Raw genomic sequence first — 18,659 nt, forward strand, 5'->3', positions numbered from 1 at the left:
AGCCTCATGCAAAGCATTCTGGGAACCAGAAACTATTTCAGTTTTTTTTATTTTGGTTTCCTAGAATTATTTGCATTGGGCTGTTATTTGATAGTTTTTTTCTGTAAAGATAAAGATTTGTTATATGATCATTTATCTTCAGTGTTGTAATGCAACAAACTAAAAATACTTAAGTACAGTACTTATATTATACTTTATATTTCTGCAGAGTTTTACTTTCCCCACTACATTTTGTGAGCAAAATCTTTACTTTTACTCTGATACATTTCCTTTAAGCATGTTCGTTACTACAAACTAAAAGCATATAAACAGAACTGAAATAGACAAGTCGGCGATCCGGTCACTGTGAAAGCTAAATTTACAAGTGCAAAAATGTGTCTCTGCAGTTAATTTGAACACAAGGTTTTAATGTGGTACTTCTTTTAAAGATAAACAGCTAATTTTTCAGTTTCAATGAATTATCAAAATACTGGGTTAAATTTACATTTTACATTTAGTAATTTAGCAGACACTTTTATCCAAAGCGACTTACAGATGAGGAAACATTGGAAGCAATTATAACAACATAGGCAACAAAATACATAAGTGCGTCAAAACTAGTCCATTAAAGCCTAGCACAGTATACAAAGCTAAAAATAGTGAGGTTAGTTTTTTATTTTAATTTTAAAAAAAATTGATAGGGTTGCTACTGTAAGGGAAATGCAAGGAAAGAGGTCATTTAGAGGCATAATATCGGGGATATATAAATTATAAAGTAAAGTCATAAAGATGTGGTTTCGGAACTTGTATTTTGACAGGAGTTTCGTCCAATCAGCAGTAGTTATCCCATTCCAACAAAACACCTACCTTTTCCGGTTCGACTGATTTGTCGATTTGTTTTCTGATTTGTCGATGTGTTTTCTGATTTGTCGATGTGTTTTCAGATTTGTCATTTTGGGGTTTTTGTTTAGCTTTTGGATTTACTTTTACTTTTGCGATTTGTTGTTTTGTTTTGCACTATCCGGCCACCGTAGCGAGCAGCTTTTTTGACGTTCACGAACAGCTAAATTTACAGCGCATTTTAATATTAACAAGCACTGCCGAAACGGAATAAACTTATATGGATGGATAACTCACGGCGAACTCGTAGTCCTGCGTAAATGCGCTGGCCGATTGATGGCTGACAACGAAGTACCGCGAGAACGAGTAATTGGCAGTTCTCTCGCGGTACTTAAGTGTCAGACCCCGATCGGTCAGCGCAGCGCCACATTCTGACATCTGATTGGGTGGAATGCGCGAGTGGGCGTGACCTTGGCTGATGATGGACTTCACGCACGCTATAGAGACGCAAGGTGAGCGACTGACGGACATGATCAGAGATCAGTGGGAGAAACTTCCCTGTGTCTGTTGTGCTGCCCGGACAAGACGGAAATAGATGTGTTTTTGTAGTTAGACGCGCTGTACATTTATAGTAAAGCCTGTTTAGATTCGGTATGTTTGTAACCGATGACTGTATGTTAATGCTGATGACGAAAGCGAAGAGTTGCTGATGGAGACGCACCTGTTGAGATTTGTGGAGCGGGTACGCTGTCTGTCAGGAGATCATCTCATCACCGAGGAGTTCGCCGTGAGTTATCCATCCGTATAAGTTTATTCCGTGTCGGCAGTGCTTATTAATAACGTACAATGATCATTTAAAATATTTTATTAGCTATTAATATCGCTTATTGCTCCCCGAACTTTGGGTAGAAGCGTCTGCTAAATGACTAAATGTAAACGTTTTTCCGCAAGGAAAACCCGTAAACTTTCGGTTTTAAGGTAAGGAACGACGTTTAAATGTTACGAAAAGGCCATTTGGCTTAATCGTTTGTAAATATAATTTCGTGTATTTGATTAAAATACATATTTATATTTAATGAGGCAAAAAACGGTCCAAATGTTTTGATGCGTTAATCGTTTTGAGCGGATGTTATCTGGGAATAATGCAAATGTCGCCACTGGCCAATCAGAATCAAGCATTTCATCGCGCCGGCTAACAATAATAAGCATTATGTGGGCCTACTTTTATATATGTTTATGATGTATAATGACTAACATCATCATTTTTTAGTGTCATTACCTAACAAGTATGATTTTGAACACTTGATCTTGACGCCATGATGGTGTAATTGTGATTGACCCGTTTATATATTATACAAGGTCCATGCATTTACATTTACATTTAGTCATTTAGCAGACGCTTTTATCCAAAGAGACTTACAGATGAGGAAACATTGGAAGCAATTATAACAACATAGGCAACAAAATACATAAGTGCATCAAACTAGTCCATTAAAGCCTAGCACAGTAGGTATTGACCATGGTATTGTCATCTGATAGCGTCCCTACTGCAAGTTGACCCTAGACAATATTTGGAAGGTTCATGTTTACCTCATTTGTAAGTTGCTTTGGATAAAAGCGTCTGCTAAATGACTCGATGCAATTGAAAGCCACACTTTAAAAGGTCTGAATGTGTAAACTGTAAATGACAAACCGTCAAACCAAAATTGATGCAAAACAGCTTTTGTGAGCTGTTTTGCACGACTTTTAATCATTTGGTCTCAAATGGATGTATGAAATAGTTAACGAACAAACAAATGTGGAAGAATCTTGTTGGCGCTTTTGCTTGCATGCAACAAAAATGAACAGTGACGGAGGCGGTGGGTTACTAACATTCTGCCCATCGTTCAACTAAAAGTAATTTTCAGTCTGTGACATGACCTTACTTTGCCAATATTAAAGATATCACAGAACGTGTAGAAAACTGTAAACAATTAGAGTGATCATTTTTCATTTAATGCCGACTTTAAAGGTTAAAAAAAATCTTCGTAATGTAAATCTATCCAGGTTGCACACTCATGAAAAATGAGTCTTTTTTACACATTTTCATGAAAAATGACTTTAACAAGGTTTTCACACGCTTGTTGCTTTAGTTTTGTCGTCTAATTTACATGATGTGTGTCAATGCAATTAAGTGTGCAACCTGGATAGATTTAGATTACGAAGGTTTTTTTATCCCTTGTCGGCATGAAATGAAAAATGATCATTCTTATTGTTTTTACAGTAGTGAAAAATTTGCAATCTTGAAATCAAACACGTTAACCTCCTTTCCCTCTCCACATGACCTCTCTTCTGGTCATGCTGGGCTGCGATGACTGACCGATTGCAAATCTTTCACCTTTAAACTATCCAAACAGTTGTTGGTGGAAGAAATCAAGTCCCGCCCTACATATTTTTTCTCATTTTAGAAGTCGTTTCACTTGGGTATAGTCACGATACGGAAAAAGAGACAATCGCTACTTCCGTTTCATGCCGACTTTAAGGGATGTGTTCAAACTGGTCACAGGGATCATGCAGTATTCTTCATGGTCAACACCTCATCGGGAAGGATATAGGCTAATAAACAGGCTGATATATTAAATGACCGTCTGTGAATTGTAATGATATCAAAATCATCTTCTCAGATCTAGCAGGCAGCTCTCTCTATCTTTTGCTTTGGCCAGGCCTCAGTTTTGTAGAAGTGTTTTTTGCATGTATAAGTGAAAGTGAGAAAGCATTTGTGACACGATGGATGTGAGTTCCTCGTTGGGTTGTGTCAGTTTTGTATTCAACTCAGTATTCTGGTAGTACACAAGAGAGAGTGCTTGTGGTGAAGATACAGAAGTGTCTGTCTGGAGATGTTCTGTGGCTGGTTTGACCGAGAACAAGTATCGTACTGAATAAACTTAAGACCATGTTAGCGGTTCTGCTTTTTGAGAATGGAAGTAAAAGTAGCTGTAGTCCTAAAACGATACCTGCTTCTCTGTACTGAGTCTATTTACATCTATTTTTGCATTTACTGTACACTTACACATTTCCCGGATGCATTCAAATGGAATTTCCTTTATATTACATTTTATCAGTATGTTTTCTCTATGGGCTTTGCACTTTTACCTCTTCAATACTCCCTCCCTGTATGCTTTTTTGAGAGGCTTGAATCGAAAACCAAAATTTAGCTTGACCTACAATGACACTTCTGTATATAGAACATGTGTGTTCATCATAGCAACGCAACATTGCATTTATTAGGGTACGTGCTTAAATGTTTCACAAACCACATCTCATAACAACAGACTGCCCTCATTTTTGCTTTCATGCTCTGCTCTGCTAAGGAAACCATGGTGGTGTGCAGAGGCAAGCAAGCAAGCAGTAGGACGCCACCTTGTGGTCAGAGGATGTCACCCACACATCTTTCACTAAAATGAGAGAAATGATGTTGTATTTACAAACCATTCTCTTGCGTTTAATGTTACACGTGTGCTTTCTCTCTACTTCTGCAGTTAGTGCGAAAGAAGACCACGTCAATAAAAGAAGACTATGGCCTGACCACAGCGGCTGGAGGAATCAAAGAAAATGTGAAGAAAAACCGCTATAGGGATATTTTACCCTGTACGTGGTACATAAAGATTTTCCCTTTATCCAAATTGATTCTATGTACAGTGGACGTAAAATCAATGTATATTTTTTTCTATTTGAATTCAATACAATTGTGTGCATAGTTAAAACAAGATCTTTGTAATTTGTAAGAAATGCGATTGTGGATATTACAGATAATATGGGCTGTTTGTCCGACATCATTATGTAAAGGAAGGTGATTTTATGTTGTAGTTTAGTTTTTCATTTTTCCCTAAATGATCCTGGTAAGATTTAATGTGAATGGAAGACATTTTAGATTTACTGTCACTGTTTGACATGGCAGGTCAACAACCCATTACTGTACGTGTATAGACAAAAACTCAATATGGTCACTGCTCTACTCTTATAGGCTACTGTGCAATGATTTCCTTGTGGTACCATGGTATTTCACAGTGGTGTCCGATGATAATATCATCATTTTACATTACAAGTTTGACATGCCAATGATTTACATAACTGGAAGAAATCATAAAGAATATATATAGAACTATATGCTGAACATATTAATGGTGTTTTATGGTACTTGGTGTCTTAGTGTTTTAGCATCAACAGTAGACACAGATCTCTGTATGGTTCAATGCTTAAAAGATTATTTTACATGATTCTCTGTCACATTGGAAATCTTATTTGACATAATAAACCAAATCTGTCAGAGCATGCCACCTGTGGTTACTACACTGGTTTTGACCATATTTCATGTTTTGTGTTATAACAGTGGCATTAAAATAATAGGTAAGCTAATAATAATTGGGCCTCCCAAATGTATAGGATGAATATACGGAAAGACCGCGATTTATCCCCCTGAAGAGAGAATCATAAACGTGCCATTCCTTAAAGCTTGTCTTCTCTTTTCTTCTACACCAGATGATCAGACCCGAGTGTGTTTGACTCCAACCACGTCTGAATATGAGTCAGATTACATTAACGCCAGCTTCATCAAGGTACTGCAACGGCTTTCACTTTAAACTGAGTGTTTGGGAAAGTGATAAACCTGGACACCTCTCCGGTGTCCTTTTGAAACTTTAGAACATGTCTGAGCTGTAGCCCTGTGGTTAGCGTGGCAGACACGCATATGACTCACAGAGTCGACCGAGCTCGTGTCCGACCCTGGTCACGTCCCGATCCCACACCCCAACTATACATAGAAATAAAAAGAAAATCTCTGCATAGTGATGTGACTACACCACCGCAAGTTGTATCCTGTGTTTATCTGTGCATGTGACATAGAAAATGTATGCAGAGAATAGTTTAAGCATCACTATTCAATTCGTTTATCACATTTTATCAATGTTGTTAAACTGACTGCTGTAATAAAGGTTTGAGCAGATGTTTGAAGTCGGTTCCATTCCGGTAAACTATGAATAAATATGCTGACCAGTCAAAAACAATGTTTAGATATTTGTCATATCTAATGAAATATTGAAAGTCATAAGAAAAACGATGTTTTCATGTGTTCCATATCTAATGACATACAGTATCGATTAAGCATGAATTGCTTTTCTAGGGAGCGTCTGGAGGCAGGAAATATATCGCTACTCAAGGTCCTCTGGGCAGCACTGTGGTGGACTTCTGGCGTATGATTTGGCAACACAATGTTAAGGTTAGTGTTGTTACAAGCCGATTTTATTGTTTTGATAATTGCAGAAAGATTCCTCATTGGTATAAGAACAGGATTGCTTAATGTAGTGCTGGGCAACGATTAATGTTTTAATTGCATTATTCGCATGACTTTTCTCTGATTAATCACGACTAATCGCATTGTTGAGATTTGGGCCTGTCCTTTATTGTTCAGTGAACATTACAAACCGAGATCTTTTCCATGCTGCTGCCCCTTTAAGAGCGTTCTATGTAGATCTAATAAGAAGACGTGAAAGAGAACTCCGTTTAGTAGTTTGCGCTCTGACTTTAGACGCGCATGGTTACACATGTTTTCTGCATTAGCCTCATACTGCATGCAACACACGCATCACAATTCGCCATCGTTGCTGTTTTGTACCTTCGCCGGGGAAATGTTTGTATTCTGCAGGCTATTTCTTTCTTTCCATTTCATCATCAATAGCATTAATGCACGATAAAACTGTCGGCGTTTACTTGCTCAGCCCTACGTAAATCAGGTCATGAAGTTGAATGGTTGGATTTAAAAGATTGCCTTTTTTGCATTTTGGTTTGTGTTATTCTGACAGGTCATAATCATGGCTTGTAGGGAGTTTGAGATGGGAAAGGTAATCTTCTTTAACTTTTCTACAGCTGAGATGATAACAGTTTTCATATACGCTAAATATTATACACAATGCATACTTTCTGCGTTCTTTAACCTTGTTTTTTCTTTCTAGAAAAAGTGTGAGGCCTACTGGCCATCAACCACAGAGATGTCCGTCTTCGGCCCCTTTACTGTCTCAACTGTAAGTGTTTACAGTGTTCCTCAAAACATCTATGCACAGTGTTTGTGATCTTTTAGAGCGCTGCTGTGTGCAATAGTGGAATTAACATCAGAAGTCTCATATAAAAATCCGTGCTTTAATGTGTAATTCTCACATTTGTAATACTCTGGTCAGTTATTAATAATACTATTTGTAGTTTTATTAATTATTTGAATTAATTAAAAGAGCCGTTTCATGTCTATCCCTGAATCACTAAACTGATAAAGGTTGATATAGGATATAGAAAGTAATTAATAATAAATAATTAAATACTTTTTGGAGAGAGTCATTTTGACATCTAATTGAAAATGTAATTAGTAACTAGTGTTTCATTACTTTTTCAGAGTAACTTGCTCAACACTGTGCGTGACACATACAGGATATTCACGTTTGCACAACAGTTCTATTTGATGAAAATGCATCTTTTTGTCGGTTTCACGTCCGCCATTTGGTGCATGTGTAGTTTGTACGTGTTGCTATATCTCACAAGAGGAAGTTTACTGATTCAACTACTGATTACTGACATTTATTCTACTGCAGCTCGAGGAGTCCCGTTCAAATGACGAAATCATTGTTCGGACGTTGGTTGTACAACATTCTGATGTAAGTGTCTCCCGTGTGTGGCTTTCGAAGTGGATATGATATGGACAGTTGCTCAGTTAAAACCAAATGAGTTTGATACCATAAGAGAGCAAAGTTGCCAAGTTTCAATCGTGTTTGACATATTTGCTTTCTTTTGTAAAACACGTCACACCGCTTTTAAAAGATAAAATAGCACAAAATGAATACTCTGTGTACTTGTAAAACTGTGTATTCCCAATTGTCCCGAAATAAGGAACTCCTGGAATGATCTCACTTTGGTCCTTTAACCCTTTTTAGTTCGCGTCAGGCGTTTCAAGAAATCCTACAAAACGTGCACTCGTAGCTGTTCTGAGGTCAAAATCATTCATTTTTCTACACAGGAAACTCGCAAAGTTTCTCACTTCCAGTACACCGCCTGGCCGGATCATGGAATTCCAGACGTGCCGGATGGCATTCTGGGAATGATGGAGTTGGCTTGCCAGAAGCAGGGCGACCAGACGGACCCTGTTGTCGTCCACTGCAGGTCTGTGTCACACACACACCCACCCTCGCCCCATTCCGCGATTGCCTCTGTGTTTTTCCACGCCTCTGACAAATGACCCATCTGTCCATGAAAATTCATCAGGTCGAGTCCATCCGTGTTGGTAGGGCGCAGCAGGGCCGGCCTGCGTTGCTCCGGTTCCATGCATTTTAATGTCACCATTTAGATGAAGCGAGACATGTTAAATATTCAGCACCTGATGTGGAGCTGGAGAAGCGGTTAACTTCCAGACTTCGGCACAAATTCACTCATTACCCTTTCTTTATAGAGAGGCTCTGCTCGACAATATGGCCCACAATCCCTCGTTGAACCTTTGAACTGAGATTCAGGAGAGAATTGATCATCATATGATGTGGAAATCTCTTGTGCTGCTTTTTCAGTGCCGGCTGTGGTAGAACGGGGGTCATTTGCGCTATTGACTATGTCAAAGATCTACTAATTTCAGAGGTATTAAGCACACATACACATCCAGACTGGAATGATTTGGTTGAAAATATTTTTCATAATGTTTATTTACTCTTATAAATACAATGTGAGATTTTCACTACCTGAATATTTTGACTTTTATTTAACAGAACTGTTGTTGTTGTCACAATATCAATACGGTTGTATTGTGAAACCCCTAATATCGATCTATGTATATTTAAAGACGTGAAATATTTTGGTGTAAAATGCTTAATTTTCTTAGCTTAATATTCAAATTGACTGTTGAGAGAAAAAGAAAATACAAGAAATTGTAATGATAATCTTTGTCTTTTTCCTCAGCAAATCAAGGAGCATTTTAATATCTTGGACCTTGTGTTAGAGCTCAGAAGACAAAGACCTTCAGCCGTGCAGACCAAGGTAATGTCTAAACATGTTTTTACTGCCAAAATAATGATCTTAAACAACATTGTGGGTTCTTGAAGTTTAATTTGAGACTGTAGCTATTTTTTGAATAATGAAAACTCATGCATGCACGCATTCATTTCCCTATTTTTTTCAATGTTTATACATCCGGTCTTTGTGAATTTCCACAGGAACAATATGAATTTGTCTATCATACAGTGGCTCAGATGTTTCAAAAGTTCATGCACAAGCAAAACAAAGACACCAAGGTAAGACGTCACTACAGTCGTGGCCAAAAGTATTGGCAGTGATATCAATTCTGTGTTTTGCGAAGTTTCTGCTGAAGCTGTTGTTGTGTTCATTCACATTGTTTGTAGATTATTATGCATAGTGATCCGATGCATTTTAATTAATTGCAACACAAAAGCAACTCCCCAGATCATTTTGACTGAATACTAAATATAAATGTCTTTTATTAACATATATCACATTATATTTACAAATGATTAAACCAAAATGCTTGTTCGTGACATTTGACAGAAAGTAAACGACTTTTCCTCACGAAAGATCGGCATTAAGTAAAAATGAGCTAATCCAATTTCAAATTCACATTTCATGTCCAATTTTCTTTTCTCAAGTGGCAAGTAGCCGTGTAATATGCGGGATAAAGTACAAGCAGCCGGCTTTTATCGCACAAAAAGCCCCTTCGGTGTGATTCAAGCCCCCTGGCTGTACATTATCTCTTACTTAAGTGTCCTGAACTGTCCATTTGTATTATTTTTATACTGTTGTCTGAGGTCTACTTATGAAGTTCGTGTGGTTTTTACATTTAAAAACATCAAAATCAATAAGTAATCGGCTTTGAGGCCAACTCGACAAACGCTCTGTTTTATTGGTGTGCCGCATTGAAGACTTGGAAGTAAACGCCCACTGCTATGATTGGATAGTAAACTAAGTTGAAGCGTTCTGTGAATTCGTAACGTTAGGTTGCACATTATCAGGACATATCCAGCGATCTCTAACAAAGCAATAGTGACGCACAGTACAGATATGTTTTACTCGCAAAAGATTGCTACGCCATTCCTGTCGAATGCAATATTGACTGCACAGCACTGCTTTTTAATCTTAGTCTCCGCAAATCCAGTGCTGGAACTTTAACCACGCATTCCTAATGTCGGAATCCAAAGGACTGTGATGCAGCGACTGTGTTCTTCCACTGAGCCTGCTGTCAATAACAGTTGTTATTTGAGTAACAAGGGCGTTTTCAGTTCTGACACTTAAAGGATGTTCGCTTGAATACGACCACATCTTGTATACCGACATCTTGTATACCGACCACATCTTGTACCACATCCTTTTCTTCCCAAGTACTTGTAAGTCGCTTTGGATAAAAGCGTCTGCCAAATGAATAAATGTAAATGTATAACAAAAGCTCGGGTTAAAAAGCATGTCTTAATTCATCCGCCCTTAAAGATATCCAGTATACCATAGAAACATGTGGAAAAATTATCTATAAGTAAGAAGCGACAGACTTTGACTGTACATCACACTGAACAATTCAGTCGATTTGACGATTGGTTCAGAACCTATATTGAGAAAACATTGAAAAAAGCTTTATACGTATGAAATGTAATTAAAGTGTTTATGCTGGAGTTTTCCATATAATAAAACTGAGCTGAGTCCATTTGTTGTTCTGCATATGAAGTGCTATACAATCCCCATTTGCTTTTATTGCATGAAAAGAGAACTGCCTCTTGTGATCCACTGTAGTAATAAAAGTCAAATGTAAATGATAACACAAACTGTTGCTATCAAAGATTCATGATCTAGTATAGTAAATGTTTGCTGAAACAAACATAATAATGTCTTACTTTCTGGGTAAGACATTAAATGTAACCACAATTACTGAAAAAAATACTGTCTAAATGTGTGAAGATTAGACTCCGCTTTGACTGCAGGCATCTGTGATTAAAACAACTCTGCCTTTGACTATTTATACTCATCATGGTTTACTTCCTCAAGACATTCAGCATCGGACTTCAGCAGGAAACACTCTTACTGTGTGCTTCCTCTATGCAAAACACTCCGTTTAACAGTTTAACACGGACGCTCTGTCTAACTGCCTTCTTCACACACTGTGCATGTGTTTAATGTTTTTCCTTTTCTTCTAATTTTTATATCGTTTAAACAAAACACTTCGGACTCCTTCATCAATGCGCTTTCCCCAAAGCCTCAGAAATCAGGATCGCTAAGCGTCGCCGTATCTCCAAAACCAAGGTAAGACCTTGTGTGCATTTTCGAAGCATTTGTGGTTAAGACCGACGCTGGCAACACGGACACTGTTTGCTTTAGCATTTCATGGTTGTGAGGGGCGTAGTTGTAGTCATAATGTAGTCTCGTACACTGTAGGGAGCAATCTCAACTTTCCTCATCTGATCCGATCGGTAATGTGAGGAGTTCTTGGTGTCATTTTGGAAAGGTTTGTGTGGGTCATAATGTTTGTACTGCCTTCATTTGTATTTCTGGCTGTGGGATAATGCATTCAGCCGTTTGCTTGTTTATGTATTGCGTACACCTGAATGTGACTTCTGTAATGATGATTGAGCAAAATATTTGAATGTTAATGCCGAGATTATACCGAGCAAACAAAGCATTTAATCATTCCTAAATCACCGTGTTATGCCATTGTAGTTCCCCGTGGGTCAGTAACATATTTCAGGAGAAACATTGAAAGCAAAGGGTGACAGTTGGTCATTAGACACTGACGTAGATATGGTCCCACACTTCACTAATGTATTCAACCCGCCCCCGGCAAAATGTTCAAGATACGCCGTTTCCTTTGTGTCAGCAAAATCACTTTATTCCACTAGATAAACTACAGAAAGTGGTTAAGGAGTCATGATTTATAAAACGCCATGGAGGGTGATATCTCTTGACCGTCTGGTTATGAGATGCTCATTTCTGTACTTTTAATCCGGCAATGGGCACACAAGGACAATATCATGGTTCAGCATATTATTAGATGCTAAATTCGGCGCCGTGGTGCTGGGGAATGATTGCCAGGACATTTCTACACAGTTTCTGTGTTGTTCCGAGCTATATTTAGCGTGTTGCTATTGTATGCATTTGCTAGACCCTTGAGAATTGCCGTTTCAAAAGCCTGACCTTCAAGTGTCTGATCTTTGACCAAAATGTCACATTGATATTAAAGCCACCCTTAAAGAAAAATGATCTTCGTGTATTCACTTTCATAAAATCTGTATGTTGCTCTTTCTTTAGTAGAACACAAAGAAGATATTTTGAGAAATGTCTCCGTGGTTTTGTGTCCACAAAATGGAAGGCAGTGGGGCCCAATGTTGTTTGTTTACCAACGATCTACACAAAATCTTCTTTTGTGTTCTGCAGAAGAAAGAGTCATACAGGTTTGAAGACATCGGGGCGTATAAACGACGAAATAATTTTCATTTTTGGGTGATCTATCCATTTAACAAGATGCTATGAATGGGGAAAAGTGCAACGTTTAACGCTCCAGTGAAAAAGATCCCGCCTTACAGTTAAAAGGACCAATAATCAATCAGTCATTAAAATCTATAAATTATTTGTGGGAGGGGCTCTGGAAAGGATGGTGTCAACCCTTTGTGCATGTGCCGTAGCAACTTTAAAAATGTGTTTTTCCTTAAAATGAAACTTATTAAAATTAAGTTTAAACGGACGGACAAAAGGAATCTTTTTCAGTTCTGACGTTTTCAGTTCTGACACTTAAAGGATGTTCGCTAGAATACGACCACCTCTTATATAACAAAAGCTCAGGTTAAATTGAGGTCTTAATTCACCGCCCCTTTAACCTTTGGCCCTGTTAAGTTAAAGTCACACAAAAATGGACCCAACAGCTTAAATAATAAATCATCCCGTTTTTGTGAGTAAATAGGACTTGCTATTACTACAATAGTCGGCCAGGACTTTTTTGGGGGCTCCATATTTGTTAGGTCACTGAAAAAAAGGCCATCTCTCTTCTCGACATAGACATTGCTTTGGTAAGAGATATTTTCAAAAACGTATTTACATTTCTTGTCTATCTATCTTTTCAGAAATCCAGCTCTCAAGCCCCGACTGTCTTATCCTCCTCAGACCAGCATGAACAACACCTACGCGGTGGTCAACAAGCCCAAACTGCACCCGCCCACCGTTCATCACTATGACAACGCTAATGCAGATAAGAGCAATAACAACGCTCTCTATAGTACAGTGAAACCTAAAAACAGACCTGTATCGACTTTACCCACCGCTTTACCATCCACACCTGGCTATGACGGAGCAACAGCCAATCAGAGAGGAAGGGCGGCACCCAATGTGATTGACAGTGACGGTTATGAGCTATTGCCAGGTAAAGCTTATTTAAATTAAAAAGGACTTTTGTCATGTGATCATTTTGGACAAACAAACCCCACTTTTCTTTGTTTGCTTGTTCTGCTTTGTGACTTTATATTCACAGGCTCTCTGGTTTGTGTAACTTGAAACATTTCAGTGTTTTACCGATTTAACTCTTTGGGAAGTGAAATACCTTGTACATATAAAAAATGTAGATATAAAAGATAATTATTACATAAAATAATAATTCATTGTCGTTTTTTGTATTTTTTCAATTTATATTAGTTGTCATTTTAATTCAAAACTTCAATAATTTCTATATAATTTTTTTGTTTTCTTTCTTTCTTTCTTAGGGGAGTTAAGTTTGAAGAACAGAGACTCGCTGGTAATTCTCATATTGTTTTGCCACGTTGGGTGTGACTAGTTACGAAGTCATTTTTCATTCAAAAATGAAGTAAAGGTCGACTCTTATTTCTCCTGTAATTGAATTACAGTTATTTCTAATGTCATTGAACTAGATGCTGTTTAATATATACAAATAGTGGAATTGACATCATAATCTTTAAACAGTGTTGCCTCTTCCTGTGATATGAGGCTGAGATCACACTTTCGTTCAGAAGATTTAACACATATAAATGCACTAAAAACAACCCAATCCTATTACTTTTGACTCATGCACATTGCCTTTGTCCAACCCAGATAATCACATCAAAGCATGTAAATCAATCAAATATTGTTTATTTTTCTTAGCCACCCCATCATCTGTCAAGATCTTCAAGTGCAAGTAAGTTTGTTTCATTTACTGTACAAACTGCATTTCTGAAAACACGCTTTTGTGTTGGTGTTTGTACATTTTACACAGAAGACGTTTTTCTATTCTGCTGAACTAGGTTTATATTGTTTTTCTATGAAAACACGCTCTAGACAGATGTGTTTAACTGTATGCCGAAATCTCTTTGCTGTTGTTTATCCTCTGACTTTTTGCTTTTCTCAGCTGAGAGTCATTCCTCTATAGATGAGGATTATGAATATTTGACGGCCAACGTGAAGGAGACCAGCAACGTGTTTTCACCCGGCAGTCTGGGTGGGTAACACAATATACAGAGCCGTGGAAAAAATAAGAGAGTATTTCAAACGTCATTTAATCGGTACTTCTGGATGTATTGCGGCCCTTCCAGCCCGGTGTGTGTTGAATTTCAACCCAATTTAACCTCAGGAGTGACGTGAAGTCATCCAACAGCAACGTGAAAGACGGACAGCATGATAAGACATGAGATAAAAAAATAGGTTATCACACAAAAGTATCATTTTTGAACTTTTGAAATACATGTACAGATATTGCTGTTGTATTTGAGGTCTGAACAAATACGGAGTATGTTTTCTGTTTTTGACCTGTTTCTCCAGTTTTCATTTTCTACAAATAAAAAACAATATTTGTATTTGAAATTAGGTAGAAATATTTGTATTAGTTCACAGAATGAAACAAAAATGACCATTTTACCTAAACACACCTACAAATAGTAAATTCAGAAAAACTTTTGAATTTTAAAATAGTCATCTGTACAGTATATCTCGGTCTTACACCCACAGCAAGTTTATATAAATGTCTTATATTTCAATCTAAAAGAAGTAAATAGAGCTAAATAAATGTTTGTTAAACAGTTTCTTATAAAGAAGTGGTTTATGATAAAACCCCAGATGACTTAGACCAAAGAGTGCAAAACACATCTGAAGTATTTAGTTCTGTTTACGAATCACCTTGACACGAGATCCATCTCGATCTAAAACATTCATCCACCCAACCTGCGTTGTGTTGTTATGCGTTTCTGGGATTGTCAGGTGATTTATAACATTGTCTTGCGTTTCAGGTTTCAACAGCCGAGTTAAGAAACCCAAAGGCCCTCGAGACCCTCCGGCCGAATGGAGCCGCGCAGAAAGATGAAACGGTCCCAGGTTTAGGGTTGTTCCAACACGGGCTAGTCCATTAGATACAGCTGTTTTAAGACTGTCACCCTCAGCTCTCATTTCATATATACGTTTTAAATTTGTATAAATAATTGTACCTGATATCTTTTAAAATGGAAAAAGTGTGTGCTGGTGTGTCATTTGTCTTATTTAATCTTGAATCTTCTGTAGCTGCCATCATGTAAATGTTGTCGATTGGGCACAGATTAGTTTAATAAATGTTTTTTTTTCTTAGGATTTCATTGTACATGAACTTTATTTCATAAGATATGGGGAAATTATTTCTCACTAGGACCCGTTTAGGTCAAAAGTGCATGTTGTTATGATGTGCTGTTGATGTCAGTAGAGGGCAGTGTTGAGGTAGAGTTTCTCATCTCGGCTCTTTTAATAACTTTGTTTGCGTGACCTGAGTGACCAGCCGCTTTTTTTAAAGACACTAAAATTTTGATGACACATCGCATGAAGCTTCTTCATGAATTGACCATGTTGATGTTTGAAGGTTCACTCAGGATCTTTCCTCATTAAAAGTAATTCACACAAATGAATAGTACAAAATAGGGGGAACATTTTGATCAACCACTGCGACGTAAAGAATAAATGACCGTAAGGATGTGTTTTTATATTCAGTTCAGGCAATCTGTTCTCATCTCAGATGAAACCGTAAAGCTTGCCCTCTAAACTCGGGTGAGATTTTATTTCCGTCATGAAATCAATGGAATCTTAAGTTGTGCTCAAAGCACTAACCGTGTTTTCCCAGATGCCCCGTGTGTTGGCAGTCATCCTGGATGTGTGTTTGATGATGAATCAATCTTTCTGTATGGTAACAGGAATATAATGCAGATCTGCTCCACTGTTGTTTACATCGTATCACACAGATATCACATGCTTGGGTTAAATTGCTTTATAGTGGCGGCAGCAGGAAGACATAAAGTGATTTTCTCTTTCTGAATGCTGATTGGTCAGTGCTGTATGCATTAGACGGATCTAATTCAAAATGACCTGTTGGGCGCTGCTTGAAGGGGGCAATACTTAGGGTCAACATCTAGGGCTCTTGTACAAGACAGTTAGCGATGTGAATGATGGTAATCTAAGATTTTAAAACGTTTGGATACCCAAGGAGTATTGCATATTTTGTGACTTTTATTTTTTGCAACAAATCTATTACGAGTCACCCTTGACACTGGGTTTCGCAAATATCTAAGCAATAAAAAAGACTTTGACATCGCAATATGTATTCAATCCTTTGAAAGTGCACTGTTTCCATTTCTTGAAAAACAGCGAATTTGGACATCTGAGGTCAGCATCAATATGCCATTTTTATTATATGTAAAAACGCTTTGTTTGATAACAGCAAATATTAGTTGATAATAACAAATAAATCAATGTGTACTTTTGAGTACGCTTTTGATCATAATAGCAGCCAAAAGGTAACCAAGATGATTATTACGTCAAAATGTGTTTTTAAGCCTTAGGGAGAATATCTCTGAAAGTGTTGCAGTCAGCGGTGACCGCATTTTTAGTCATGCGGTGAATATTATCCAAAACATTCACATTCAAGCCATGCGTCAACTCCACAAAAGTGTGTGTGTGTGTGTCTGTGACAGAAAGGGTAGATAAAGTAATTGTGAGAGACTGAGTTTAAGGACACACAGACGCAAAGAAACCGAGAAATCGAGAATAAAAATTCCAATAAATAAGAGTCTGAGAGGAGAGCTAGACCGTTTGCTAGTGTTCTGCTAATGGCTGCTCTGTTAGCACCAAAGCCTGTAGGGTAAATGTGTGTTTGTGAGTGCGTATGTGTGTGTTGGTCTCCTCTGAGTTTCTCTTGCTGGGTAATCCCATTCAGCACATGCTAATGTGAAACCAGAATCTAATGACCTTCTGCCATGGCTTTTCAACCCAGGCCTGGAGCTATCTCACAGCAACATCTCACCCATAGACGCTCTCTCCAAGAACGCCCCCACACAAGCAAACTAGTGAACAAACTCCTCCATAAAATCTCTCTTATCTACATCATGGCTGCAGAACGGGTGTGACGGTACGCTTTAAGTGAAGTATTATTGCAATTCTACAGTACAGTACAGTACAGACACCGTTTAGGACTGCTGCTAAATTTGCACACTCCTATGTAGTATCTGAGGATGAGTTCATATTAGGGTATACCAGACCATAGGTAGAAAAGGGTGTGCCAAAGTTTGGCTGGGGCATTTCTGATATTTGTCAGTGTGCATGGCTTAGATGTGGTAGAAATGGCCAAGATTCACGGGGGGACTCCAGTCGGGGACATATAATATGAAATGACACTTAATGTGTGTATGAAATATGCACAGCATCTAGAGGCTTTGTCTGGGATAAAAGATAAGGAAAATCATCCCTCACTCCCAGGACCCCCTTTTCAGCCCTTGATATTTACATGTAGTCCTTTAGCAGACGCTTTTATCCAAAGCGACTTACAAAGAGTTCAGGGAGCGATAAGCGATATTTCATACAAGAGCAATGGTACGACAGGTGCTAATACAAAGTTGTTTGTGATATGTATACATAGATGCCATGTTTGACCACTCTGTCCGCCATTTTTTTTCTTGGAATGGTTTACATTTTAGATGCTGCCGTCACTCACATTAAAAATCAATGAGTTTTCAATGAGTAAAAAATCACTTGGATAGATTCTTGTAGAAACAGTATGAACTTTCACAATCACAAGTGAGAATGTGTTGCTTTTCGTTTTTTTTATATGCATTAAAGTGATAGTTCATCCTAAAATGCAAAATCTGTCATCATCTACTCACTCTCTTGTCTTTTTGAACTTTTATGACTTTCTTCAGCAGAACACAAGAGAAGATATTTTGAAGAAAGTTGGTCACCGAACTGCACCGGACCCCATTCACTTCACTTGTATGACATATCGCTTATTGCTCCCGGACTCTTTGTAAATCGCTTTGGATAAAAGCGTCTGCTAAATGACTAAATGTAAATGTATTGCATGGACACAAAACCAATGAAAGCGAATGGTGCTCAGTTAACAACATTTTTCAAAATATCTTCTTTTGTGTTCTGTGGAAGAAACATCATGCAGGTTTGAAATGACAAATGATGACAGAATTTGTATTTGTGCGTACTTTTGATCACACGACCGGTTTTTAAACTGTAGTTACTTTTAATGTCGTGTTAGCTAACACCATTGTCCCTTTGTGTTGTATTAGTTTAGCAACTTACGCCGTAAGGAATTAAACTTAAAATGTTTTAAAAACATCCCTTTAGTTTTTGAGGCTTCATCAGTCACTTGACTTCAAGTAGTATCAAACTAACTTCATAAATATATTTGCATCTTGAGTTGTTTTGTTGAAAACATCTTAGCAAACCTTGTTAAGCGCATTTTATATTCATACATGCTTAAAACTACGGTTGCAGACACACACTGAGTGTTTTCAGACCTCTTTTGACTGTTTCAATATGATGGATGACTTGCGTATAGAGGGTCA

At 37.8% G+C, this 18,659-nt stretch overlaps 1 protein-coding gene across 2 annotated transcripts; it reads left to right on the forward strand.

Annotated features, from left to right (window-relative positions):
- Window positions 1-890: 890 nt before the first annotated feature.
- Window positions 891-15,414, forward strand: ptpn18 (protein tyrosine phosphatase non-receptor type 18). Of its 2 annotated transcripts, XM_079467672.1 has the most exons (18): window positions 891-1,331; window positions 1,516-1,606; window positions 4,338-4,446; window positions 5,338-5,414; window positions 5,978-6,073; window positions 6,657-6,695; window positions 6,807-6,875; window positions 7,434-7,496; window positions 7,856-7,998; window positions 8,397-8,463; window positions 8,782-8,859; window positions 9,036-9,113; window positions 11,075-11,121; window positions 12,933-13,228; window positions 13,566-13,597; window positions 13,963-13,996; window positions 14,207-14,296; window positions 15,081-15,414. In XM_079467672.1, exons 2-18 carry the CDS (start codon window positions 1,529-1,531, stop codon window positions 15,152-15,154), a joined length of 1,470 nt encoding a protein of 489 aa, XP_079323798.1. In that variant the 5' UTR covers window positions 891-1,331; window positions 1,516-1,528; the 3' UTR covers window positions 15,155-15,414. The 2 variants fall into 2 exon arrangements, with proteins under 2 accessions (XP_079323798.1, XP_079323797.1); XM_079467671.1 differs by having other exon boundaries at window positions 1,314-1,606.
- The last annotated feature ends 3,245 nt before the right edge of the window (window positions 15,415-18,659 follow it).

Source organism: Barbatula barbatula (genome assembly GCF_947034865.1).
Source record: "Barbatula barbatula genome assembly, chromosome: 11".
Taxonomy (NCBI): domain Eukaryota; kingdom Metazoa; phylum Chordata; class Actinopteri; order Cypriniformes; family Nemacheilidae; genus Barbatula; species Barbatula barbatula.

Excerpts from the sequence above, each read along its gene's own strand:
- ptpn18 (XM_079467672.1), top strand. The coding sequence starts at position 1,529 with ATGGAGACGCACCTGTTGAGATTTGTGGAGCGGGTACGCTGTCTGTCA. Across the intron at positions 6,876-7,433 it reads GCCCCTTTACTGTCTCAACT|CTCGAGGAGTCCCGTTCAAA; the intron begins GTAAGTGTTTAC and ends ATTCTACTGCAG. Across the intron at positions 14,297-15,080 it reads GTTTTCACCCGGCAGTCTGG|GTTTCAACAGCCGAGTTAAG; the intron begins GTGGGTAACACA and ends CTTGCGTTTCAG.